General features: G+C 42.4%; 1 protein-coding gene across 1 annotated transcript; it reads right to left on the bottom strand.

Moving 5' to 3' along the window:
* Positions 1 to 809: 809 nt before the first annotated feature.
* LOC136579858 (inosine-uridine preferring nucleoside hydrolase-like) lies at positions 810 to 27,145 on the bottom strand. Its single transcript, XM_066579922.1, has 6 exons — positions 27,111 to 27,145; positions 26,627 to 26,819; positions 23,500 to 23,679; positions 17,623 to 17,734; positions 13,815 to 13,951; positions 810 to 4,170 (listed from the first exon to the last, which is right to left on the bottom strand). Exons 2-6 carry the CDS (start codon positions 26,807 to 26,809, stop codon positions 3,829 to 3,831), a joined length of 954 nt encoding a protein of 317 aa, XP_066436019.1. The 5' UTR covers positions 26,810 to 26,819; positions 27,111 to 27,145; the 3' UTR covers positions 810 to 3,828.

Consider the following 27,145-nt stretch of genomic DNA (forward strand, 5'->3'; position numbering starts at 1 on the left):
TGGCTTTTTTTGATCACTTTTATTGCGTCTTTTAATAGGCAAAATTAACAAAAAAAAAAACAAAATATTTTGGCTCTTTCTTTGCGATGCTATGTGGGATAAAAAGTGTATTTAATTTATGGTATGATTAATTATGACTGCAGCAATACCAGACAAATTGTTTAAATTCATTTTTGTAACTTAAAAGGAGGGGACTATTTTTTACGTGGATTTTTCTTTTAAACTATTTTTTACTTTCTCCACTATTTTATGTGGCTGTAGAGGAATTTAACCTGCAATTTTATGATTGCTCAGATAATACACTGCAGTATTATCGCTTTTCACTTACATTGAAAGCCATGGCAGATCCGGAGACCACTGTCCAGCCTCCGATTGCCAGTGCAGCCCATTGGCCTTTTCCGATTTCATGGAAGACAGCCGATGACATCACAAATTCTCTGCATTGGAGAAAGTGATTTCACAATGACCCTCTGGGAATTACTTCCTCTTCTTTAAAGACAATAACTACCAGAACTTCCTGTATGGTGCAATTATACAGACTGCCACACAAATGCTCTTCATGGCGGTTCGTTAATGATAATTATCACATTCTCCCCCACCTAGCAGGCAATCATGTTACTGCCTCTGGCGGCCGATGTGATGCTGTGCTGATGCATCATGGGATTTATAACACAGCATAGAGAAAAAGAAAGCCAGGGTGGGTGTGAGGGTATCAAGAGGTGTCTGATAAATATCAGACAGAAAGCTGTACTGCATAAAAGTGAATGCAATATACATAATAGTAATGAATGTGACAACGAGGCGAGGCGTGCAAGACAGATAACATTTTATTTCACTGTAGTGTTTCTCTAAAGAATACCTGCACTTTCACTTCAGAGCACTCTTGCTCCAGCCGCCATTTTGTAGTGCTTATATAGTGCTATATGGGGCTGTCTTCAGCCGCTGACAGGAGCAAAAAACGGCTGAAGGAGCAGGAGCGCTCTGAAATGAAAGTGCAGGTATTCTTTAACCATCAATTGGTAAATAGATATGGAACATGTTGTTTACTTGACAGGTGTTTTATGGCGAGTTACACGCCAAGAACAAGTAGGTTCATACACACAAGTATTCATCAAGTTTACTTAACCCCTTAGTGATGGAGCTTTTTGGTATTTTTTCATTTTCGTTTTTTCCTCCTCCCTTCAAAAAAATTTTAACTTCTTTATTTATCCATCGACATAGCTGTATGAAGGCTTGTTTTTTGCGGGACGAGTTGCATTTTTCAAATGGTGCTATTTAATGTACCATATAATGTACTGAAAATCTTTTTAAAAATGTGGAGAGAAATGGAAAAAAAACGATATTCTGCCATCTTTTGGTGCCTACAGTTTCAACGGCGCACAAACTGCAACAAAAATTAACTGATAACTTTATTCTATGGTTCAGTATGATTACTACGATACCAAACTTATATACTTTATTTTTTGTTGTTGTTGTACTACTTTTTTTGAAGATATTTAATTTTTTAAAATTATTTTCTGTCTCTATTTTCTGCCCTCATTTTGTGCGGCACGTTCTGTCATTTCCGTTGGTACCATTTTTGAATACATACGACTTTTTGATCGCGTTTTATTACATTTTTCTGGAGACAGGGTTTCCAAAAAAGTGTATTTCTGGCGTTCTTTCTTTTTTTTTTTGGAAGACATTCACCGTGTGGGGTAAATAATGCATTACTTTGATAGATTAGACTTTTACGGACAGAGCGATACCAAATACGTATTTTTGCTATATTATTTAGATTCTGTTATTGTAAAAAAAAAGGTTGCTTTTTTTAAACTTTTATTACTTTTTTTCTTCAATAATTAAGAAAACGTTATTGTTTTTACATTTTCTTTTAGTCCCCAGGGGGCACCACAACTAGCAATGCTTTGATCACTCCTGCAGTATGATGTAATGCTATAGCATTACATCATACTGCATTCTGACAGGCAGTCTATCAAGCCACCCCACAGGGATTGCTTGATAGGAAAGGTATAATGCCAAGAAGGCCTCCGGCTGCCATGACACCCGCACGGGTCCCCCGACCTCACCGCTGGGGGCCCATACAGGCCCCCCCAAACATCGCTCGGGGGATTTAAATGCCACTGTCAAAATTGACAGCGGCATTTAAAGGGTTAGCAGCCCCGATTGGCCACACGATGTGTTGGGACTGTTGCCTGTGGTTGTCAACTGTAATAAACAACTGACACCCGGCGATAGCAGCGTGATCTCCTTCCATACACGTCCTGCAATGGCAGGGCATAAAAACTTTGTAGAGCCATCACTAAGGGGTTAAAGTGATAATAAAGTAGATATACATATATCAAAAGTAGTGGCGATACGAGCATTCAAGATTTAACAAGAAATACAAGTCAGCAAGATACAGAAAAATCAAAATATTATACTTAGAATCCATGATACATGGCAAATCAATCTGTGGGGAGGTCGAGAGTAGATTTCACCACTACCATTTCATGTTGGACTCCTCCTGCCTCGGTCTGCAGTGAACTTATAAGCCATAGATAACGACATTACATGAGATTTCTAAATTATCAAATGATAGAACAGCTGACAACATGGCTATAAAATGTAAGGCAAAGCTTTCTTCTTATCTATTAGCGTGGTACTGTGCAGGTCAGAATATCATTCTTTAACCCCTTAGTGACCAAGCCTGTTTGCGCCTTAATGACCAACTAATTTTTCAGTTTTTTTTTCATCCAGTAGTTATAACTTTTTAATTTTTCCATCGACGTAGCCATATGAGGGGTTATTTGAGGAACAAGTTGTATATTTTAATGACATTTGCGGGTTCATATAATCTGCTTTATTTTTTTTAGGAGGATTAGGGTGGGGGAATTCTGCCACTTATTTTTTGGATTCAAATTTACGGCGTTCAATGTACAAAATAAATAATTGATATCATCATCTGGGGCAGCCCGATTCCAGTGATACCAGGTTTATACAGTTTTTTTTTTTCAGGTTTTGCTAGATTTATATCTTTTTTTTCTTTACAATTATTTAACTTTTTATTTTTGTCCCACTAGGGGACTTGAATTTAACAAACTTTTATCATTCCTATAATACACCATTATACTTCAGTATAGTAATGCATTAGAAAGCCTATGAACTTGATCCACAGGCTGAGCCTCATAGGGCACCGTGGCTGTCAGACCCAGAGGCTATATTCCAGTTTCCGAGTGCCATAGCAACCCATTGGGACCCGCTATCACATTGTGGGGGTCTGAGGTTGAGAAAGGGAGCCCCCTTCCTCTGTCAGCCTTTTACATGCTGTGGTCGCACTAACCACGACATGTAAAAGGTTAAACACCATGGATCTGAGGATTCTTCGGTCTCCAATGTTAGATCAAGTGCCCAGCTGTCATCTGACAGCAGAGCACCCGCTCTCCATGGCACAGGAGACCCATGCCAGGCTTCTCATGCAGCCGCCGTCAAACAATGGCGATGCAGAATAAAGGGGTTGAGGAATGCAAGCAGTGTTCAAATAAACTGGCAATACATAGATACCAGATTAGCCTGCAGGTCCCAAGAGTTTTCAAAGCAGGTGTGTGCAGAGCACGTGTACATAAACATCATGAGTAGGGGTGTGCTAGGTGTAGATAGGGGGCTTTCCACTTCGAATACTGCTAAGCATCTGGCAATAGATTAAAACTTAGAGGCAAAATGCTGCTTACATACACAACCAGTTTGTATAGGAAACTATCACCAGACTATTAGTTTGAACATGATGGATGAAAGGATTTTTCCCTAACTTTAAAATGACCTGCCTGCGAGTGCTTATGTCACACTATATTACTGCAGTGCCTTCGTAAGGAGGCATTTCAATTTTTCTGTGTCACATTTGATCATAACAAAGACTTTGTGTTTTCTCTCTAGCATGCCTGATGTGTCCAGCACCATCATTCCGCGAGTCAACGTACCACTAAGTTCCACCCCTACTGGACAATTAATAACATCAGTGACAAATGTGTCATCTACAACTGCAGCCATGACGTAGGCGTCACAAGGTAGAAATCCTTCCGTCCAGCCTTTCTCCTCAGTAGAGAGTTTAGTGAAGTCTTCAGCATGCGCAGATATCTTTCTCATGAATTCTGCCTTTTCTGTTTTCTGAGAGATCCACTCATTGTAAAAATCCTAGAAAAATGGAATAGTGATTTAGGGGATAAATTCTTATGGGTACGTTTTTCACATCTACAGCCAGAAAGCAATTTCATTTTTTACAATTCTGCTTATGTAGACGGATGAGGGCTTGTTTTTTTGCTGGATGAGTTGTCATTTTCAATGCCACAATTTTAGGATACATATACCTTCTTAATGAACCTTTATTAATGCATTAAGGGGAACTGGGAAAAGAAGCAATTCTGCTATTTTGTTTTACATGTTAGCATTTCACACTGTGCGGCATAATAATAATCTTTATTGATATAGCGCCAACATATTCTGCAGCGCTTACAAAACGGGAGAACAGATACAAAATACAAAGATAGAATTGATGGAAACAGTAGGGGTGATGGGCCTGCTCCAACATGCTTACATACTACAGATAATGGGGCTATGTTAAAGGAAACCTGTCATCACCTCTGGGCCCCATAAATTACGTTAAATGGCTCAAAAGGTGAGGGAAAGGGGAGCTGTTTTTCACAATTGGGTGCCCCATTCTTGCACTCTGTACCCACGAACTTGGCACACAGCATGACTCTTTTCAGATGGTTGTGTACGTGCTCTACCATAAAGATAAAGATGGGAGAGCGCTTGCACAGAGCTCCCCAAAAAGAGTCACGCTGTGTACACGCCAACTTCACGAGGACACAGCGCAAGAATGGGGCACTCCATAGGTATGAAGCAGACTGCTCCCCAGACTCCCCATTCCCTGACCTTTGAGTGCCATAATATAGTTCATGGGGCATAAAAGTAATGACAGGTTCCCTTTGACTATGTCAATACCAAGTTTCTATAGGTTTTTCCATGCTTTACTATCTGCATAATACAAAATGTTTTGTTTTTGTGTCACAATAGCCATACAGCCATAACTTTTTGTTTTCATTTTTCTGTCAAGGCTGTATGAGGACTTTGGTTCTTGTGGAACAAGCTGTAGTTTTCACTGGTACCGTATTGAGGAACATTTGACTTTTTGGTAATTCCATTTTTAAGAGGCATGGTAAATAAAAATAGCAATTCTGTTTTTCCCTTCCTATGGCGTTCACTTATTTTGCAGGTTACTCCAATCCCCATTTTTATAGTTTTTAACTATTGTATAATAAAATCACTAAATAATTCCTCCTGTGTACTACCATATTCTGAGAGCCAGAACTATTGATAGAGGTTTGCATTTTATTTCTTGAAGAGTGTTGTACTGTAGCTTTCACCAATACCATTTTAAAGCACGTACGACTATTAAATTGATTTTCATTCCAGTTTTTTTACTATTAAAAAGGTGGGATAAGCAAAAACCACCAATACAGTCTTTTTTAATTTTCTGTCTACACCGTTCAACATGCAGTACAGGTCACTATAAATGAAGGCAATACTCAATATGTGTAGGTTTGCTTTTTTCACTACAAAGTATATTTTATTGGCAAAATGCTGAAATATATATATGAAATTACACATACACACACTGCTCTCTACTTATTGTCCTCCCATCTGTCTGACCGCTCATTCAGTGTCTCCTTTGCTGACTCTACCTCAAACCATCAGATTTGGCTTTCAGTACCACCCAGCTATACACCTCCTTCCGCGACATCAGAGCAATATTCCTCCAGAACGCCACAGACTGTCTGTTCGCTGTCTCTCATACTATGTCCTCTCGACCTAGAACTGAACCTCTCAAAACAGACCTACTGGTGTTTCCACCCTCTACTAACTGACCTCATCCTGCCATATCCATCTCAGTATGTGGTACCACCATAACTCCCAGCATGCCCGCTGCTTTGGGGTTATGTTCGACTCCAGTCTCTCCTTTACCACCTATATCCAATCTCTCTCCCGAACATGTCACCTGCACCTCAAGAACATCACAAGAATCCGCCCTTTCCTCATCATGGACACGCTAAAAACGCTCAGTGCTGCCCTCATCCACTCTCAGCTCAATTATAGCAACTCGCTGCTGATCGGCCTCCCCCCACACCAGACTCTCCCCTCTCCAATCCTTCCTGAATGTGCCAGCCAGGCTCATCTTCCTTGTCAGCCAGTACAGGGACGCCTCTGCCCTGTGCCAGTCACTGCATTGGCTTCCTGTCAAATATAGAATTCAATTCAAACTCATTACCTTCATCCATAAAGCTCTCCACAGCACCACACTGCCCTACATTGGCTCCCCCGTCATTCACCCACCTTGAGCCATCTGCTCCGCTACGAAATCAGATTAAGCACCCCTTTAATTTGAACCTCTCATTCTCGCCTCCAAGACTTCTGCAGAGCAGCACCAGTCCTCTGGAACGCGCTACTCAAAACTATCTGGGCAATCTCTGATCCACAAAATTTCAGGCGTTCTCTAAAACCAGACCTCTTCAGGAGACACAATTTATTTCCTAAACCAAACCTTTGTTACTCCACCTGATAACACGCTCCCTGTCCTACTGACTGCAATCCCTGCTAACCTTAATCAACAGTCCCCTGCAGTAACACTGATTCAGCCGCTATACGGCTTAAGTCTGACCATTGTCTATGTGTACAGCATCCCTCACTCTACACCTCGACATACCGTGCACATCTCCAGCCCCTTTACCATCTGTATCACCTGTGGGGAAATAGCTCGGTAGCGTGCGGTTTTCACGATATTTAGAGATGGAACACCAGCGAGTGCAGTCCAAAGCAGGCGTGACCTGCGTTTATTTTTACACCAGCAAAACAAAAGTCCAGCCTTAGCTTCAAGCAAAACAAACAATAGTCCAGAGCACGTAAACAGGTGCAGCGCACAGCAGGGCTTCTCCTTGTCCAGCCAGTCACACAGGCTGCCAGGGTCCAGCAGCCAGCTTAGCTCCGTCTAGTCCTCCCAGACACACACCTCAGCTAGGTGTTGAGGTGAGGGGAGTCTCCCTGTCCACCTCTGGCCTGTTCAGCCACACACTCGGGGTAACAGCCCTGCAGCTCCACTGAGCTGTCTACCTGGCCCTCAGCCAGACACTCTGTCTCTTCAGCAGGAACAAGCCTTTTTATCTCACTGGCCACACCTGTGGGTGTTTTCCCTGTTGCTTCAGGCACCAGACTGATTGTCTGTTGCCCCCTACAGGCCATCTTCTGTAGCGCACCCCTACACACCCCATTATGTGTAGTATGTAAGCTCATTGGAGCAGGACCCTCACCTCTACGGTTTCAATCAATCGATTACTACATGTAACAGTAGTTTTTTTAATCAATTTTTTTGCATCTGTTCTCCCGTTTTGTAAGCGCTGCAGAATATATTGGCGCTATATAAATAAAGATTACTACATGTATAGATAAAAATATAAATACCGTAATTACCGGCATATAAGACGACCTTTTAACCCCAGAGAATCTTCTCCAAAGTCGGGGGTCGTTTTATACACCGGGTATAAGAAGTAGAAAAAAAAACAACACTCACCTCCCTCGGCATTCTGCGGTACCCTGTCGCTCCCTACTCCTCGCCGACAGAGCATTGCTTTCTGGGTGCAGGGCTTGAAATCCCCGCCTCCAGAAAGCTAAGGCTGTGATTGGCTAACTCAGGCGGCGTCAGCCAATGAAAGCTGGCACTGCGTTAGCCAGTCACAGACATTCAATGACATCATTGAATGGCTGTGATTGGCTAACGCAGCGCCAGCTTGCATTGGCTGATGCCACCTGAGTTAGCCAATCATCCAGAAAGCAATGCTCTGTTGGCGATGTGATGAGACAACCTCCTAAAGTTCCCCATAATAGTAACTACAGGTAAAAGTTATATTTTAACTCTGTATTAACCCCTTAAGAATGCAGCCTTTTTTTTTCTCCATTTTTGTTTTTTCCTTCCCCCTTTTAAAAAAAATCGTAACTTTTTTTTTATCATTCGACATAGATGTCTGGGGGCTTGTTTTTTACAGGACGAGTCGTATTTTTTGGTGGTACTATTTAACCCCTTAACGACGGCCCCATCGGGAAACTACGTCCTCAGAAAGTGGGCCTAAATCCTAGAGGACGTAGTTTTATGCATCCTCTTTGGATTGATGCCCACTGGCCTGAGGACGTGACAGCTCCATGCTCTCGGTGCCCGCAGGTAGCCGACAGCATGGAGCTGTCATCCCAGGATGCGGGCAGTCCCCCCCGGCATTGCGATCGGCGCTATAAAATGAATAGCGCCGATCGCAAAAAAGTAAATAAAACGGTGTAAAAAAGTAGTAATTCAGCTGCTATGATGGATCGGATCCATCACGGCAGCTGAAAATACTCACACGGCTTGTCGGCGGTGTCCCCCGGAGATCTGGTCCTCCCGGACCCGCCGGCGGCCTTCTGCGCATGCGCGCCTGACGATGACGTCACGCGCACGCGCAGAAGCCCGGGTGTCCCCGGCAAATTTAAAATCTCCTGGCTCCCGGCTCCTGAAGGTAGCCGGGAACCAGGAGGTGTTACCGGGGACCACTGCGAGCGGTCCCCGGGCCCGCGATCACCGCTATCCATTGCGATAGCGGTGATCGCGAAAAAGTTTAAAAAGTAAAACAAAAGTAAAGTTTCACCTCCCCTCATGGATCGGATCCATGAGGGGAGGTGAAGATACTCACCCCCGGTCCTCTGCGATGTCCCGATGTCCCGGGACCCGAAATCCCCGTCTGCGCATGCGCGCCCGATGATTGACATCGGGCGCGTGCACAGAGGGGCTCGAGCCCCGGGAAATTCAAAATTGCTCTGCTCCTGGCTGCCATGTGTAGCCAAGAGCAGAGGGATGTCACCAGGGACATGATCACTGTCATCCAATGGATGACAGTGATCATGTAAAGTAAAAAAAAAAGTGCAAAAAGTAAAAAAAAAATAAATAAAAAAAGGGGTAAAAGGTAAAAAAAAAAAAGTGCAAAAAGTAAAAAAAAAGTTTTAAAAAGTTAAAAAAAGCTTGCGTTTCATCTCCCCCCACGGATCATATCCGTGAGGGAGGATGAAATGACGTACCTAAGGCCTGCGGATTTATCCGCGGACCTCACCCCAGCTTCTGCGCACGCGCCCGTCGCCAATGTGGCAGGCGCATGCGCAAAAGCCGTGGTTTTTTAAAATCTCCCTGCTCCTGGCTACAAAACTTAGCCGAGAGCCTGGAGATTTCACGGAGGGCCGCGGTGAGCGGTTCCTGATCACGTGTTCGCCGTTATCCAAAGAATAATGGCGATCACGTAAAAGTTAAAAAAAGGGGAAGGTTCATCTCCCCTCACCGATGCGATCGGTGAGAGGAGATAAAATTTTTTACCGGAGGCCTCCATATTTGCACCCCGACGCAATCTTCTTCCGTGAACTTTCCCGTATTCTGCGCATGCGACCGCTGGCAAAACACCGGACACATGTGCAGGAGTCGGGGAGCACAGGAAACTTAATATCTCCTTGCTCTCGGCGACCAACGGTCACCGAGAGACTGGAGCAGTGACGGGTGGCCTCGTTGAGCGGTCCCCGGTCACGTGAAAAAATGGTAGCGATCTACCTTTGGCCGGTCTCACATGACCGGATAGGAATTACGGATTCCGCATGCGTCTGATCCGCGGTAATACGCAGATCAATCGCATTGGATTACACAATTCCGCTCACATTAGTGGGTTGGAATTGCGTAATCCACTCGCAGAAAAGAGAACGCAGCAGGTTCTATTTTACCGCGGATATCGGCAACATAGAGCCCATTGTGCTCCATGGTCGCGGATATACCCGCAGCCCATACGCAACTACCTTGTATACGGGCTGCGGGTACCCGCGTCATCGCTAAGCGACGGTGCGGGAAATACAAACAACAAAAAAAAAGTGTACTGCACATGACCGCCCGTGTAAGTACGCAGTTATGCGCAGTACATTACGCGGCCGTACGCAGGGTCACAGCCGGGCTCACAGCCGGGATCCACCTACGGCTGTGTGAGCCCGGCGTTATTCAGACCGCTACCTGTAATACGCAATTTACAAGAAGCCCCGGGAACGCTCGCCTTCCTGCAGTTCCAGGAGCAGCTTGTTGAGCGCCTTCTGTGTGAGACCGCCGCACCTCATCAAGCTTACAAAGGCTCACAGAGCGCCACTTTTTACACCCCATCCCCGCCACTGAGGTCAAAAAATGACTCCCAAAAAGCATGAGAGGAGGGGGGATACCCGGTTTTATTGCCCCATGTGCCCATCCCAACCAGCCTCCATAATTACCCGTCTTTGGAAATACTACACAGTTCACATTATTACTTTTATCTAAGATTTGGGGAACGCCGAAAAGGGCGTGGAGGGGGGGGGGGGGATTTTAGGGAGTCAATTTTTATTCCGTACAAATGAGCAATGGGGCCTGGAATTTATTCAGTTATGCCCTGCAATCCAACCGGTGTTCCCTCCATTACAGGCCTTGCCATGTTTCCTGTAAGTAGATTAGGGCCACAATGGGTATGTTTTTGAACACGGGACAAACGGGGGTATCCATTTTGGGGTGAACGTCTTCATTCCTATGTAAACTGTACAAAAAAAAAAGTTTTTAAATTGACAAAATTGCCAAAAAAATGAAAATTGTAATTTTTTTCTTCTGCTTTGCTGAAATTTATTCAAATACTGTGTGGTCAAAATACGCAGTACACCCCTAAATGAATTCGTTAAGGGGTCTAGTTTTTAAAATGGGGATATTTGTGGGGGTCTTTATAGTTTTGGACGCTCAATGACTCTATAAGTGGGCAATAGGGCCTGGAATTTATTCCGTTGTACCCTAAAATCCAACGGGTGCTCCTTCCATTATAGGCCTAGCCATGCGTCCTTTAAGTAGATTAGGGCCACAAGGGGTATGGTTCTGAACACGGGACAAACAGGGGTATCCATTTTGGGGTGAAAGTCTTCATCCCTATGTGTGCTGTACAAAAAAAACAGTTTTTAAATTGATACAACTGCCAAAAAAATGAAAATTGTAATTTTTTTCCTACTGCTTTGCTTAGATTTATTCAAAAATTGTAGGGTAAAAATACACAGTACACCCCTAGGTAAATTCGTTAGGGGGTCTAGTTTTCAAAATGGGATCATTTGTGGGGGTTCTCTGTCGTTTTGGCCGCTCAAGGGCTCTACAAGTGTGCAATGGGGTCTAAATCACCTTCATGCTAAATTTCTGTTCTGAAAGCCACCGACTACTCCTTTCATTTTGGGCCCCGTTGTGCATCCAGACAAAAGATTAGGGCCACAATGGGTATGTCTCTGAACACGGGACAAACAGGGGTATCCACTTTGGGGTGCAAGTCTTCATTCATGTGTGTGCTGTACCAAAAAAGCAGTTTTTAAAACGACAGAATTGCCAAAAAAACGAAAATCACAATTTTTTCCTTTTGCTTTGCTTCAATTCATTCAAAAACTGTGGGCTCAAAATGGGCAGTACACCCCTAGATAAATTCATTAAGGGGTCTAGTTTTCAAAATGGGGTCATTTGTGAGGGTTCTCTTTGATTTTGGCCGCTCAAGAGCTCTACAAAAGTGCTATGGGCCTAAAACTCCTTCAAGGAAAATCTATGTTCTTAAAGCCACCGACTACTCCTTTCGTTTTGGGCCCCATTGTGCATCCAGACATAAGATTAGGGCCACAATGGGTATGTCTCTGAACACGGGAGAAACAGGGGTATCCATTTTGGGATGAAAGGCTTCATTCATGCGTGTGCTGTACAAAAAAAGCTGTTTTTAAAATGACAGAATTGACAAAAAAATGAAAATCACAATTTTTTCCTTTTGCTTGGCTTGAATTCATTCAAAAACTGTGGGGTCAAAATGGTCAGTACACCCCTAGATAAATTCGTTAAGGGGTCTAGTTTTCAAAATGGGGTCACTTGTGGGGGTTCTCTTTGGTTTTGGCCACTCAAGAGCTCTACAAAAGTGCTATGGGGCCTAAAACGCCTTCAAGCAAAATTTATGTTCTGAAAGACACCGACTACTCCTTTCATTTTGACTCCCGTTATGCATCCAGACATAAGATTAGGGCCATAATGGGTATGTTTCTGAACACGGGAGAAACGGGGGTATCCATATTGGTGCGTAAATCCTCATTTTCATGGGCTCTATAGGAAAAAAATATGTCTTTAAAATGACATATTTGCAAAAATATGAAATTTTATTTTTTGGCCCCTAAATTGAACTAATTCCTGAAAAGAACTGGTGGGGTCAAAATACTCATGACACCCCTCAGTGAATACACTAAGGGGTGTAGTTTTTAAAATGGGGTCATTTGTGGGTGTATCTATTATTCTGACACTTATGAGCCTCTGCAAACTTGGCTTGGTGCAGGAAAACAAAGTGCTCCTCAAAATGCTGAAAAGTAATGTTAAATTTGTACGTCCTCTAAATGGTTAAAAAAAACACAAAAGTTTTTCAAGTGTGCATTCAGAATAAAGTAAACAGATGGAAATACATATCTTATCAAAAATTTGTACAGTATGTTTGGACATATTTGAGATATTACGGTTGAAAATGTGAAAAAATGACAATTTTTTCAAAATTTTTCCAATATTGGTACTTTTAATAAATATACACAAATTATATCGGTCTCTTTTTACAATCTAAATGAAGTACAACATGTGGCAAAAAAACAATGTCAGAATCACTGGGATATGTAAAGCCTTTACGGAGTTATGCCACGTTGAACGACGCATGTCAGATTTGCAAAATTTGGCTCCGTCACTAAGGCGCAAACAGGCTTCGTCACTAAGGGGTTAATGTACCATATAACGTACTGCAAAACTTTTACAAAAGTGGAGAGAAATGGAAAAAACGTCCTGTAGCTTCCGTTGGTACCATTCTGAAATACAAACGACTTTTTGATTGCATTTTATTGCGTTTTTCTTGGAGACTGGGTGACCAAAAAAAATGCAATTCTGGCATGCTTTATTTTTTTCTGATGACGTTTACCGTGTGGGGTAAATAATGCGTTACTTTGATAGACACAGCAAAACCAAATATGTATTTTTGTTTTATTATTTAGATTCTTTAATTATAAAGATGGCAAAAGGGTTAGTTTTTTTTAACTTTTATTACACTTTATTCTTTTTAATAATAAGTAAAACTTTTTTACATTTATCTTTACTTTTTTAGTCCCCGGAGGGGACAAGAACTTGCAATGTTTTGATTGCTACTGCAGTATGATGTAATACCATAGCATTACATTATACCGCGAACTGACAGGCATTCTATCCAGCCACGCAACAGGAATGGCTTCATAGGCACTCTACAATTACAGCCCTTGGGCCTTTTAGAAGGCCCCCCGGCTGCCATGACAACCGCACACAACCCATGATCTCATCACGGGGGCTGTACGGGATGCCCATATATCAGTAGGGGCTTTAAAATGCCGCTGTCAGGATTGACAACGGCTTTTAAAGGGTTAACAGCTCTGATGAGCAGCGTGGCTTATTGGAGCTGTAACGGGCATATGCTGCCTGTAAGAAAAAGCCGGCATCCGCAATCCCCTTTCATACATGCCCCGAAGCTGCAGGATGTAACTGTACGTCCTGTAGCTTTAAGGGGTTAATGCATCCTAAATCTCATGTATGGACAATAATCTTCAGAATTCTTTTTTTCTGCAGAGCCACTTTAGCATTAATTTTGGTCAAATGAACACGATTGAAAACAAACCATTTCTCATTATATAATGAAAAAAAATGTACAACTTACCAAAGGAAGGGCATTCTTACAAGTGAATTCCCATGTTGCAATATGAGTCGGACAATCAAAGCGGTTTAGTACAATGTAAGCTGCTTCTGGATCACAGGCGAAATTGAATTCGCCACAAACTGTCACATTACCTCTTGCTAAAAATAAAATAGATATAACAGATACTTTATCTATACACACAAAAAGCTGAAAAAAGTGCTAGAGAAAATAGATTCTAAAATATCAATTCATCTTTATCTCAATAAAAAACCTTATTAAAGAAAATCACCAGGATGCACAATACAAATACAAAATGATGGTGGCCAATATGCTTCCAGAAAAAAGTAAACAGATGGAAATTATATATATCATCAATTTGTACAGTACGTTTGCACATATTTGAGATATTGCAGTTAAAAATGTGAAAAAAAGGTCAATTTTTTTCAAAATGTTCCCAATTTTAGCCCTTTTTTAATAAATACATATACAGAAATTCTATCGGTCTATTTTTACCACCTAAGGCCTTAGTCAGACGGGCGATTTTTCGCGCGATTTGCGGATCGCATGACGGATGCGCATCCGCAAATCGCGTGACCGGTGCGCGCAAGTCGCCCGCAAATCGCCTGAAAATCTGCTCCTTGCCGCGTTTCATTAGAAACGGGCCGGAGCTGTCCAGCGCATTGCATTCAATGGAGACGGCAATACAGCCCTTCCCTGCAATCCATCCTAAAATGTGTTAAAATAAAAACAAAATTGTATACTCACCCTCTCTCGGCAGCCGGAGCTCCGCGTGGCCGTCCTGCAGTGGGTGTGAAGGGGGTGTGAGTCAGACCTGCCCCCTAATTGGCTCAGCGCTGAGCCAATCAGAGGCATGCCTCACTCACACCCATTCATGAATTCATGAATGGATGTGAGTCAGACCTGCCCCTGATTGGCTCAGCGCTGAGAGGCAGCAGTCACTCACCCATTCATGAATTCATGAATGGGTGTGTGAGTGTTTTCAGCCTCTGATTGGTCAGGGCTGTGACCAATCAGAGGCAGATCATTCAGCAGGCGGGGATTTTAAGGCCCGCCGGCTGAATAGTGCCAAGAAGCAGTTCAGGAGAACTGACAGCGGCCGCGGCTGGACTCCGGCTGCAGCGGAAAGGTGAGTATACAATTTTTTTTTATTTTAACACATTTTAGAATGAATTGCAGGGAAGGGCTTATATATTTAACCCCTTCCCGACAATTCACCCCGCGCACGCCGGCAGCCCATTGCTTTCAATGGAGCGGCTGTATTGCCGCTCCATTGAATTCAATGGGCAAACATCGTTCTTCTCTGTCACAGCTGTGGCAGAGAAGAATGATTTGTCTTCTATATGTTCTCAATGGGGTCGGCGCTGCTGCCGCCGGCCCCACTGAGCGCATATAGAGAAGAGAACAGGAATCGCAGATCGCAGATAGGTGCGATCTGCGATTTCTTGTTCTATAATTTATCGGACGAGCGCATAAAAAGCGCTCATGTGTCCGATACCATTGCAAAGCAATGGTTTTATAAAATCGCCGGACGCATGCGCATGCGCAAATCGCGCGAAAAATCGCCCGTCTGACTAAGGCCTAAAGGAAGTAAATTGTGGTGAAAAAACAATGTCAGAATTACTTGGATGCGATAAACCTTTATGGAGTTATTCTACGTTAAAGTGACAAATGCGAGATTTCCAAAATTTGGCCTGGTCATTAAGGCGCAAACAGGCTTGGTCACTTAGGGGGTTAAAGGAAACAGCACTGTGCTCGGCTACTTCATTCAATGCTATAAGTCTTGAATAGAGTGACAGAGTGCATGTTTGAGCACCAATCCATACAAAATCCTCATAGCCACGGTCTGCTGTCTGGGACCCCGTTGGTGTGATCGTGGCGTTGCAGCAGTTAAACCTCGCACTTATCTAGCAATCATCACCCATTCAGTGGTAATCTCTTGAAGTGCCCCACAGTTAAGAAGCACTGCAAACATGGGAGTTGAACAAACTACATATGCAGCAGTTGCTGGCTGTGTTCTGAAGAGGACGCCTATCTGCAATGGCTGGAATAAGAGATAAGAACATAGACCACAGTACCTAAGCTATTGTACAGATGTATGGGGCTCTTCCATCTATCAATTGACCCTCCATGATGATACATTGTCATATCAATTGGGGACCTAACAATTGTCACCAGGTCTGCCACCTAAGTACTCCTATGAGACTATGCTAGAGGTTTGATAGGATAATGCTGACAGACACAATATACCGCAATACAGAATTATTGCGGGTATTACACAGATAATCAGGTGGTAAATTCCCCTAGTGGTACAAATTAAAAAAAGATTATGCAATAACAGTTTCTCAATATTTCATTTTTTTAAGTATACATAAAAAGGAAAAAACAACAAACTTTAAAACAATATTTATGTAAAAAAAATAATTATATAAATTGTTATTGCTACAACCTTGAAAAGTCCCAACCATTAAAATATCCTCTTACTTATCCCACATAGCGAACAACGTTATACAGAAGAAAATCAGAGTTTGAACTGCTGCTTGCAGTCACCATCCCAAAAAATAATAAAAAATGCTATCTAAGGGCTCAGTCAGACAGGCGTTTTTATGTGTAAATGTATGTGCGCAAAAATGCATGCTTAAAACAATTCACGTAACTGAAGTGGGTATCACGCTGAAAGAAAACGCACTTGGCCGCGTTTTTGCGCACATAAAGTGCTGGCTGTGACAGCCGCAGCAGGGGATTCCTTGGATGTGAGACCCCTAGATGCTGTCACATCCAGGGGCTTGACCTTGTTGTCAATGGGGCTGCCATCCCCATTGAGCACAAGGTGAAAGCCCTGAATGTGACAGCATCTAGGGGTTTCACATCCAAAAAAGACAGATTACCTGCGTTTTAAAATCCACTGCCCTATATTTACCGCTGCGCATTTTTGTGTGCAGGTAAATATCGGGTATATGACCGCTGCCATTGAAAAGCATTGGTTCTATATAGATGCGGGTCGTAAACGCAGGTAACATACGCACATAAAAATGACCGTCTCACTGAGCCCTTAAAAGTTTTATATACCCCAAAATGGAATGGTACCAATATAGACAACAGCTTGCCTTCAGGGAAAAAAACAAAACTCCTTACACAGCTCCATGGAAGGATAGAAATAGAATTGGGCTCAGAATATGGTGCCACAGCAATTTTGTTTCTGAGAGAAAGGGGTTTTTTTTATTTTGTAAAACACACAAGCAAAAAAAAAAAAAACTATATAAAACTTGGTATCACAGTAATCTTACTGAACTGCAGAGGAAAAGTGAAACAAAAAGTGAATGCTATACAAAATACACCCAGAAACTGCTTCACAATCACTTTTATTACATTTCATTCCACAAATAATACGGAGCCATTAAAAATACAATTAAGGCCTCGGTCAGACAAGCTTTTTTTATGCACCCATAGGCTCGCAAAAAAAAAAAAAAAAAAATCGCTCGCATCTGCTGAAATCGCGTGACCGGGCAATTTTTCATGCGAAGAAGACCCGAAGAGAGAACATTGGCTAGGTGCGTGCCCTTTTCCTCTACTACATCTCTCATGTGAGCATTTCTTTAGAAACCCACTGATTCTTTTAGAAGCGCTCTTTTTGCACACCCAAAAACAACGCTCGTCTGACCGAGCCCTAATACTGCAAAAAGCAAGCTCTCCTACAGCTATGTCCACAAAAAAAAGTGATGGCTCTTGGAAGGCAAGGATATCAAAACAACTAAAAAGAAATAAAAACTGGATGCCGTACTAAGGGGTTAGTACAAATATACATACTTACATTCCATATTACCACCCATGATGAAAAGGCTTTTAATTTTCTGTGGAAATGCGAGATCCATGTTCACAGCTAAAGCAAGATTAGTCAATGGACCAGTTGCAACAAGGGTCACCTGCAGTTAAATGTAATCTATAAGGTAGAAGAATATAAAAAGTACAGTAACAATTCTAATAAGTGCTACGCCTAGAAGAAAGCAGGTTTCATCACCAACACAGAAAAGGGTTCTTTACTGTAAGAGCAGTGAAACTGTGGAACCCTCTACCTGAAAACGTGGTGATGGCAAAATCCATAGAGGAATTTAAGAGGGGACTAGATGTCTTTCTGGAGCAGAAGGATATTACAGGATATAATTTTAAGGGAGCAGCGGGTTGTTGACCCGGGCCTTAGACAGGTAGGAACTATTAACAGGCTGAACTAGATGGATGTTGTCTTCATTCGGCCTAGCTTACTATGTTACTATGTAATTCTTCTCATATGTATTTAGAGGGAACCTGTCACCTTGGAACTACACCATAAACTAAGCTATTTGTCACTGAAAAGGCCTGAAACTAAAATATAACCTTTATTAATTTAAACGATAAAAGACCATCCCTTATTAAACAGGATGGTTAAGACCCCAAAAAAAACAGACACAAAGTTACAAACGAACAAATACAAAGCCTATGGGGTTTAAGCAAATATATGGGCATACAGGGTCAAACCGAACTCCTAACCAGTATCAGTAAGAGTTTCTAACAAGGGCTATCAGATGAAATGATAGCCTCTGGCCGTTTCCAAATACATGTAAGACCAGACGTACTAGCCACTAAATGAGTGACTTTTTGTTGCTATACACTGATGAAAACGTGCATATAATGAAAGGCACCGTTCCAAGCAACAGAAAACTGAATGCCACTCACAATATACTAGATGGAGGATTAATAACGATTTAGTAATCACACCCTACTAGTAAACGTATTGTGCTCGTATACCCACTTATGGGGACACAATACCGTGTCCAAATAATTTAGTATTGCTACTATTTGCTTCTCAATAGGAACATAAATCTGTCAAGACCCGGTTTTTATAAGGGTCTTTAATTGTGTGAAATCTAAATTGTCACCAACAACTAACTGAAGAGCGTTTCCACAGCGCAAAACAGATTATTTACGCACTGCTTCATCAGGACGACCAGGTCTGTCAGTTTGAAGTGTTGCCTCTTAGGGGCTGGTAGTATAGTTCAGTTAGCGGTCATTATCTTGGACCGTATTGCAACTTAGCCAGGTTAGGTGTTTTACCATCTTAACCCTAAAGTGACCTCCCTGGCATCTTAGATAGTCTGGGATATTAACGCCAAGCATCTGGTGCCCAGACTTCTAAGCAACTAGCACCCTTGGTTGTTATACGGTTAAATAAACAACGAATCTATTGAACAACAAGGGTTGTCTAGTTAAATGTCTGTCTTTACTAGGCAGTATGTACTATTTGCACTATATCGCAAACTAACTTGTTTGCTTTCATATTAGTGCAACCAGTCTTCCAGCCCTTTCTTTTTGTATTAAACATCAGTCAATAGGCGCTAGTAATTTACATCCAGTTTCGCGCAACTGAGGTTCATTACTTAAATCTATTGTGACAACAACCTGAGTACAATTTGGTACTTACTGTACAATCCTTGAGTACTACTTAGTCTCATTTTCGTCCTGATGAAGCAGTGCGTAAATAATCTGTTTTGCGCTGTGGAAACGCGTTGACGATTGTGGACGTTTTTGTTTGCTCTAGTCAATATTGGACTCTAGCTAATCACACATATGCTCATTCAACTTGCATTTTTTGCGAGCTGGCATATACTATAAGTAGCTTGACTTCTTCTGACATATTTCCACATCTTCTGTCATTATAGGTCCAGCTCTTGAGTTAGTTGTTGGTGACAATTTAGATTTCACACAATTAAAGACCCTTATAAAAACTGGGTCTTGACAGATTTATGTTCCTATTGGGAAGCAAATAGTAGCAATACTAAATTATTTGGACACGGTATTGTGTCCCCATAAGTGGGTATACGAGCACAATACGTTTACTAGTAGGGTGTGATTACTAAATCGTTATTAATCCTCCATCTAGTATATTGTGAGTGGCATTCAGTTTTCTGTTGCTTGGAACGGTGCCTTTCATTATATGCACGTTTTCATCAGTGTATAGCAACAAAAAGTCACTCATTTAGTGGCTAGTACGTCTGGTCTTACATGTATTTGGAAACGGCCAGAGGCTATCATTTCATCTGATAGCCCTTGTTAGAAACTCTTACTGATACTGGTTAGGAGTTCGGTTTGACCCTGTATGCCCATATATTTGCTTAAACCCCATAGGCTTTGTATTTGTTCGTTTGTAACTTTGTGTCTGGTTTTTTTTTGGGTCTTAACCATCCTGTTTAATAAGGGATGGTCTTTTATCGTTTAAATTAATAAAGGTTATATTTTAGTTTCAGGCCTTTTCAGTGACAAATAGTCTAAATTGCTCTAAGAGCCTTGGTTGTCACAGTGATTAATAAACTAAGCTATGGTGCAGTCCGGGAGGTAATGGGGAGCTGGTGGATGTAATTTTTAAACTCGCCCACTCCCCGGTCCCCACAGTCTCCCTTGCTGAAGATCCTGCTTGGCACGAACACCCAACTCTCTTCAGAATGCCATGCACTGCACTCTTAAAAAGTTGGATATTTGTGCTGAGCAGGATCTTCAGTAAGAGACACTGCGAGGACCGGGGAGCAGACAAGTAGTAAAATCACATCTCTCAGCTCCTTGTCAACTCTCAGTACGGCAACTTAGTTTATGGTGCAGTTCCAAGGTGACAGGTTCCTTTTAACCAAATAAGGACCAAGCGCCGTAAATTTATGACACAGGCTGTTAGTCACAGTCGAGGACCCAGAGGAGTAGGCAGAGGCTACATAGCACTTAATGAGGGCTGTATAGTGAATGGAGAAAGCAAGAGTGCCACTACCACTATTGAACCTAGCGATTACGTGATCACAAGGTGTCCTCTGCCAAGGTAGAGCTGCAGGGCCTTAGCAGACCCTGACCAGCTCTGCCAGTGACTATTGTCACTGCAAGGTGATGTTTTTCCCTGTAACTGGGTCTTCCTATGGATGCTGCAGTTACAGTGGAAACATGTAAAATTAACACAATGTTAATTATTCCCTATTTTATATGATGTCATGGGGGGGGGGCATAGATGGTAAAAAAAAAAAGATCCAAAAATAAGGATAGATAGATTAGAAGAAAATGAACCAGAGCTGATACCAACCTGTGCTCCCTGTAACCCAAGACTATACAAATATATATCAAAACGTCCAAAACAAAATGGGGATCATGTTGCTATATTTTATTTTAGCGTAAATATACTACATTTTAAAATTAAAAACCATAAAGACAATTTCTTTTTAACTTTTTATTTTTATTGAAAACTAGAAAAAGAAAAAAAAAAAAACTGAAAAAAGTTCTGTTGAGATGTAAATAAAAAATAGCCCTATATGTCCCAAAACAAAAAAAAAATGCAGCCAAAAAAATTTTGGTAGCTGAAGAAAAAATAATTAAAATAGGAAACGCTGTAATAGAATTGTTCAGCTAACTTACCTATAGAGAAAATAAAGTTATTCAAACCCAGGTTTTCACGTAAGATTATACACCTGGTTCTCAGGGAATAATGTCATATTTAAACAGAAATCACAAATTCACTTGAGAATTACTTATTTTTTATTTTGTAAAATGCTATTGACATCAGTGGAAATTAATGTCCACCTCTGTGTGTTACAACGCAAGATTCAATTTAGATAAAACTGTAAAACAGGTAAAAAGCAAGAAGGGGAAATCCAAAAGTAAATGTTACAGTAGGCATGAAACAAACATAGTATCACAAATAAATCAGCAGAGCAGTTTTAGACTCAATTTAAATATCATTATCCTAATTATTAGCATAAACTGCAAACAACTGTGTAAGATGTGTTTATGTGCAGTTCCTTCATAACGGTGTTCAGTTACATATTAAGGCGTTTATCACTACCATGCTGACAATTGACAAATGAACAGTAAGAAGGAGAAGGGGCGTTAACCCTTTGCAATCTAATTTTGGATTCAGGGTTTCCTAGGGGGCCTTCTCTTTCTGCCATTATACAATGGCGCCATCTGCTGGCTATAGCCAGTACTGCGGTGTAGGACATGCTGGAGAGGCCCCCGACAACAGAGTGGCCAGTAATATACAGTAAAAATACTCTGCCGTAAGTCTTCCGACATCGGAGCTGTACAGCCTTCAAATCAGAATGTCTTCAGACGTCAGACAGTGGATTGGAAAGGGTTAATCCTTGCAAAAGTAAAAACGGTAATCTAAACCATGCTTGAACCCCTAGTGACCAGACATATATATTTTTACAGCAGCCACTAAGGCCGACACATGTACCGTGTTGGAAAGAGTGGGAGCTTGGCTGCCTACTGACTGCCGAGCTCCTACCCTAATGGCTGGAAGCAGAGGGACCTCCAATCCCGGCCGTACAAACTTCTTAGGCCCCCTGCACATGTGCGGAAATTCTGCAGCGGGATTTCCCGCAGAATTTCCGCCTGTGCCTGTCTGCATAGAACTGCATTGCAAAACGCAATCCTATGCACACAGCCGCGGTTTGTCCGCATGAAAACACACGCGGAAAACAAATTGCGGTATGTTCTATTTCTGTGCGGGTCTTGCAGAGGTCCACACAGACATGTCAGTAGTGACGGGCTGGCTCCGCTCTGCGCTAGCTGGCCGGCGCATAGCAGGAGACGGAATACGTCGGGAGCGGGGGAGCCGCAGGCCTCTGCAGGGGCACGGGTCCGCATCCCGCTGTGAGTATTCTCGCAGTGGGATCCCACCCAGCTGTCTGCAGGCGGCGTTACGCTCCGAGTTCAGTAGCAACTGTGGATGTAAGTGGTTGGCGGAGGAAAGCGACTCCTCCTGTTACTCCTTAGCACAATACAATTACAGGCCTAATCAAGGCCTCTGGCAGGGTCTAATAGAAGAGCTGTGCAGCTATACATGGAAAGCAGGAATATATTAAAAAAATGAACTTGGACAATAACATTTAGGACCTAAAATTTAAAAAGTTGGGGTGTTCAGTCCACCAGGCTTATGCGTTTCAAACTAATACAAGTTCTTCCTCCTAGCATACCAAAGGAACAGCCCGAGAATTTGTTCCTGTAATACGCATCCGTATAAATAACCTCATACCAGTCTTATTTTATCAGGTTGGACATTCTGGCTTACTTTTAATTTTTTTAATGCTTTTAAAAAGGGATTCTGTGACTCCAGCCACAATAATACATAATAATCCAAGTATAATTATTAACCCCTTAATGACGCGGCCCTTTTTTTTCCCACCCATTTTCGTTTTTTCTTCCCCCTTTTAAAAAACCGGAACTCCTTTTTTTTATCCATCGACGTCGCTGTATGAGGGCTTGTTTTTTGTGGGACGAGTTGTATTTTTCAATGGTATTATTTAATGTACCATATAATGTACAGAAAAACTTATATAAAATTCTAAGTGGAGTAAAATGAAAAAAACAAAACAAACGACATTCCGCCATCTTTTGGTGCGTCTTGTTTCTACGGCGCACAAACTGCAACAAAAATGACAGGTAGTTTGCGTTGGTACCATTTTTGGATACATATGACTTTTTGATCGCTTTTTATTGCATTTTTTCTGGGAGACAGGGTGCCAGCAGCAGATTTTTTAGGTGTACTGGCTGAGTACTGGAATTTGTCTAATCCTGACATGCGCTCTCTGAAAAGGCTATTATAGTTATAAAAAGTGACTTACTAAACCATGTTAGAGGCAGAAAACATATTAAACTGGTTGCTGTCTGTAGATTAACCCACCTGTCCAGGGTTTTCATTTACTATCCTTATCATTGCAAGAACAGCATGCTCTTTTTGTAGAAAGTCCAGATCAGGGGATGTAGGATCTGGTACATCACCCAGTCCATCCACTCCATGGTAATGGCTGGCATGGAGACAATTTCCCAATAGGGATCTAGCTGCCCCTCCATATACAGGAATCTGTAAGACCAATATATGCTTGTTATTTTAAGTTTGTACAAAAAAAAGCAAAAAAACATACCCACTTAAAGACCACTTAAACGTCTTTTTATAGACGTCACTAAAGGGAACCTGTCAACTGCCTAAAGCACCATAGACTAAGTTATGGTGCTGTTGGGGCAGGTGATAAGGAGCCGGGTGCTGCGTTTTCATACTCACCCATGGGTTCCTGTGGTGCCCGCCTGTAAAAAAGGAGTTCTCTCATTAGAAAAAATAAAAAAAAAAATATTTACCTATTCCTCCAGGAAGCCTTCTTACTGCATCTTCTCCTGGCTCCTCCAGTCCCCTGAGTTGCCTCACTTCCAGGCGGCCAGATCCTCCCCTTCCTGTGACGAAGCATACATTCACAGGCATTCTACTTCCCGCAGATCATTGTACGCTATGTCACTAGTGACGTAATGTTCACTGCCTAGCAGGAAATGGTGAATCCTATGCCAGGCTATTACAGGGAAAGTGCATGCGTGCTGTCTTGCCCCGAGGGTTCATATACTATTGCCGCAAGACAGCGCACATGTGCGGTCGTCGCAATAGCCCAACATACGTTTTGACATTTCCTGCTAGGTAGTGAATGTTACGTCACTAGTGATATAGCGTACACTGACCTGCAGGAAGGAGACTTCAGAGAATTTATGTAATGTCACAGAAAGAAGAGGATCCGGACGGCTGGAGATGAAGTGACCCGTGCGACTGGAGGAGCCAGGAGAAGATTGGTGAGGAGATGTGATAAGAAGGCTGCCTGGGGAGGAATAGGTAAGTATTGATTTTGTTTCTAATGACAGAACCCCTTTAAGTCGGCACACTGGCCTAAAATCTTACTCTTTTCAGTGTCCCATGCACGGTCTCCCATAAACTTGTATAGCAGAGCGAGCACACGGGACTCTGCTCTGGTAAGAGTCAGATTTTCGGTCAGCACGCAGACTTCACTGGCGGGCACCCTGAGAATGGGCGAGTATAAAATAATACAGCACCCGTCTCTCTATCACTTGCCCTAACAGCATAACTCAGTTAATGGTGCTTTAGGCAGGTGACAGGTTCCCTTTAAGGGGTCTTATGCCATAATGCCGTGTTTTTGTGATGTTGCAGCATAAGGCATGCACAGGTGTCCAAAACTGGGTGTTGTGGGTAATGAGATATGTAATGACACTCGAGTTCCTACACAAATGACCAGGATCAGAAGAACTTCTAATGCTGGTCCTCAAACCCCTTAGAAGCTGTGGTCAATAGCGACTGTGGGACCATGGCTGTTTATAAAGGGAAGTGTGCTCCCCGTCATCCCATTGGCACCCCGCTACACAATAGCAGAGTTTTGAAGGGTTGTAATGGCAGACGGTAAATAAACTAAGCCTCCCAGATCTGCTGAATTTTCATGCTTATTAAGCCAGAGGCAAGGCCTAATGGAATAACTGACAGTTTTATACAGTTAGGTATAATGCATTGGAATACAGAAGTACTGCAGTGCATCACAGAAGTGATCACATGGTGAAGTCCCGTAGTGCAACTAAAACTAAAATATTGTTTTTCAAAATAAAAAAAAAAAAAACTGGATGTCTAACTGAAACGAACAGATCTGTCAAAAAGTAGGATAGCTAGCTTCAGTTTGCATCAATTACACATCCGTTATGATCAGTTTTCACTGAAATGTATCTCTATTTTACAACTGCACTTGCACAATCATATTAAACAGGATACTTTCCTTTTATGTCTGTCCCCAATAAAGTACAACGTAAAAGAAAAAAAAAAGTCTATTCTGTCCAGTTCACACTTTTTTGGATGGAAACAAAACAAAAAAACCCAGAAACCACAAATAACTGAAACCAACTAAAGAATTCCCACTGAAATCAATGGAGTTTTTACTGAATCCGTTTTTCTTCTATTAAGGCCGAATGCACACGGCCGGGTCAGATTCTGCATGCGGTATCTTGCAGCTGAATCCGACCCGATGCCTGTCCGCTGACCCCTGCATACCTGTCTGCTGTGTCTTCATCGGTAATGCGGACTTTCCACCTGCCTAATGCGTAGTACACATGGCATCGCGTCGTCGCTAGATGATGACGTGGATTCCGCGGCCTGTCTGCAGTGACAGCTGCAGACAGGCCGCAGATCAGACAGCTTCCATTGACTTCAATGGAAGCCGTCTGCACGGAAATCACGCTAAAACACAACATGCTGCAATGTTTCCTCAGCGTGCGGAAAATCGCTATCGATTTCTGCTGGTGGACATGGAAAAGCGTTTTTGCATAGCATGTCTATGGACAGTATTTGCTGCGGCATCCGGAGGCGGACACTCGCTCCGGATTCCACAATGCAAATACGCCCGGGTGCATTGAGCCTTAGACGGAACAGAAAAACAGACAAAAAAAACACTGATGTGAAGTTAGGCCAACTGGCATGATGAAGTGTAAAAATTTAAAATGCCCCTACCACCAAAAAAGTTAATTTATAGGTAACTTGTACCCAAAAATAGTGTAATTAAAAAACACAATTTGTCCAGTAAAATATAATACTAAGCTGTGGCTCTTGGAATGTGACAATTAAAAAAAAAAAAAAAAACTAACTACTGGACCTTAAGGCCCAAAATATGCCTGTCACTAGGGAGTTAATGCAACCAAAATCTTGGGCACTTCCAAGTAATACTTATGTGAGAGTCTTCACTATGGAGGCACTGGCAGGAGATGGTGAGAAGGGTGACTACCACTTCTGATCATCGCTGACGTGAAGGTTGGCCAGTATGCAGTGAGACAGGCGCAGGGTATAGGACAACCACTCTGGAGTCGGCCCTTTGTAGGTCTGACAACAAACCCATTCCCACCCAAGGATGAGTGTTCAGCTTTGGTAGCAGCGGTTCATCAAAGATTATTTCCTTGGCCTATTTTGAAAATGAAGCTCAGAGCAGGGAACGACGTGTCACCTGGAGTCTGTTGCAGACTTTTAAGACACGTAGAACATTCCTGCAGACATTGTCTAAGGAAGTGTTTCCATGGCAGCAGGTGATTCCCAAGATGTCAACATGAGGAGCCGCCAGTGCCAACATAAGCGCTTGTGCATCGTCCACGCCGCAGTCCACATCCACCAGCAGCAATCTCTTGTCCATCTTGTGAAGCCTGACAAAGCAAAAAGACAGAGTTACGTTTATGACATCTGCGGCCGGCTCGCTCATACTTCATCTCATCTGTGAACTCCAGAGGAAGAATATTTGTATACAGGCCTCAGCTTTCTGAGAAAAGAGGACCATCACTGGTTGCATAAAACACACATTAGGAGAGTAGAAAAGAAGCAGCTTAGAGCTAATGCACAAATAAATCTACCAGGCCCTCCTATATGCTTTCCGTTTCACACTGAGGCTTTTTTTGAAAAAAAAAAATCATTAATTGTGGCATGCCGTATTTCTCAACCTTTTCCAGCGAACTACTCCCAAGTGAGAATACTT

The sequence above is a fragment of the Eleutherodactylus coqui genome, chromosome 1 (assembly GCF_035609145.1).
Source record: "Eleutherodactylus coqui strain aEleCoq1 chromosome 1, aEleCoq1.hap1, whole genome shotgun sequence".
In the NCBI taxonomy this organism is placed as follows: Eukaryota; Metazoa; Chordata; class Amphibia; order Anura; family Eleutherodactylidae; genus Eleutherodactylus; species Eleutherodactylus coqui.

What these genes read in the sequence shown, in the direction of transcription:
- LOC136579858 (XM_066579922.1), bottom strand. Translation starts at nt 26,809, where the DNA reads ATGGACAAGAGATTGCTGCTGGTGGATGTGGACTGCGGCGTGGACGAT. An exon ending in AAGTCTGCAACAGACTCCAG is followed by an intron (nt 23,680 to 26,626) that starts GTGACACGTCGT and finishes TTGGTCTTACAG; the next exon opens with ATTCCTGTATATGGAGGGGC. An exon ending in CATGGGTGGTAATATGGAAT is followed by an intron (nt 13,952 to 17,622) that starts GTAAGTATGTAT and finishes TTTTATTTTTAG; the next exon opens with CAAGAGGTAATGTGACAGTT.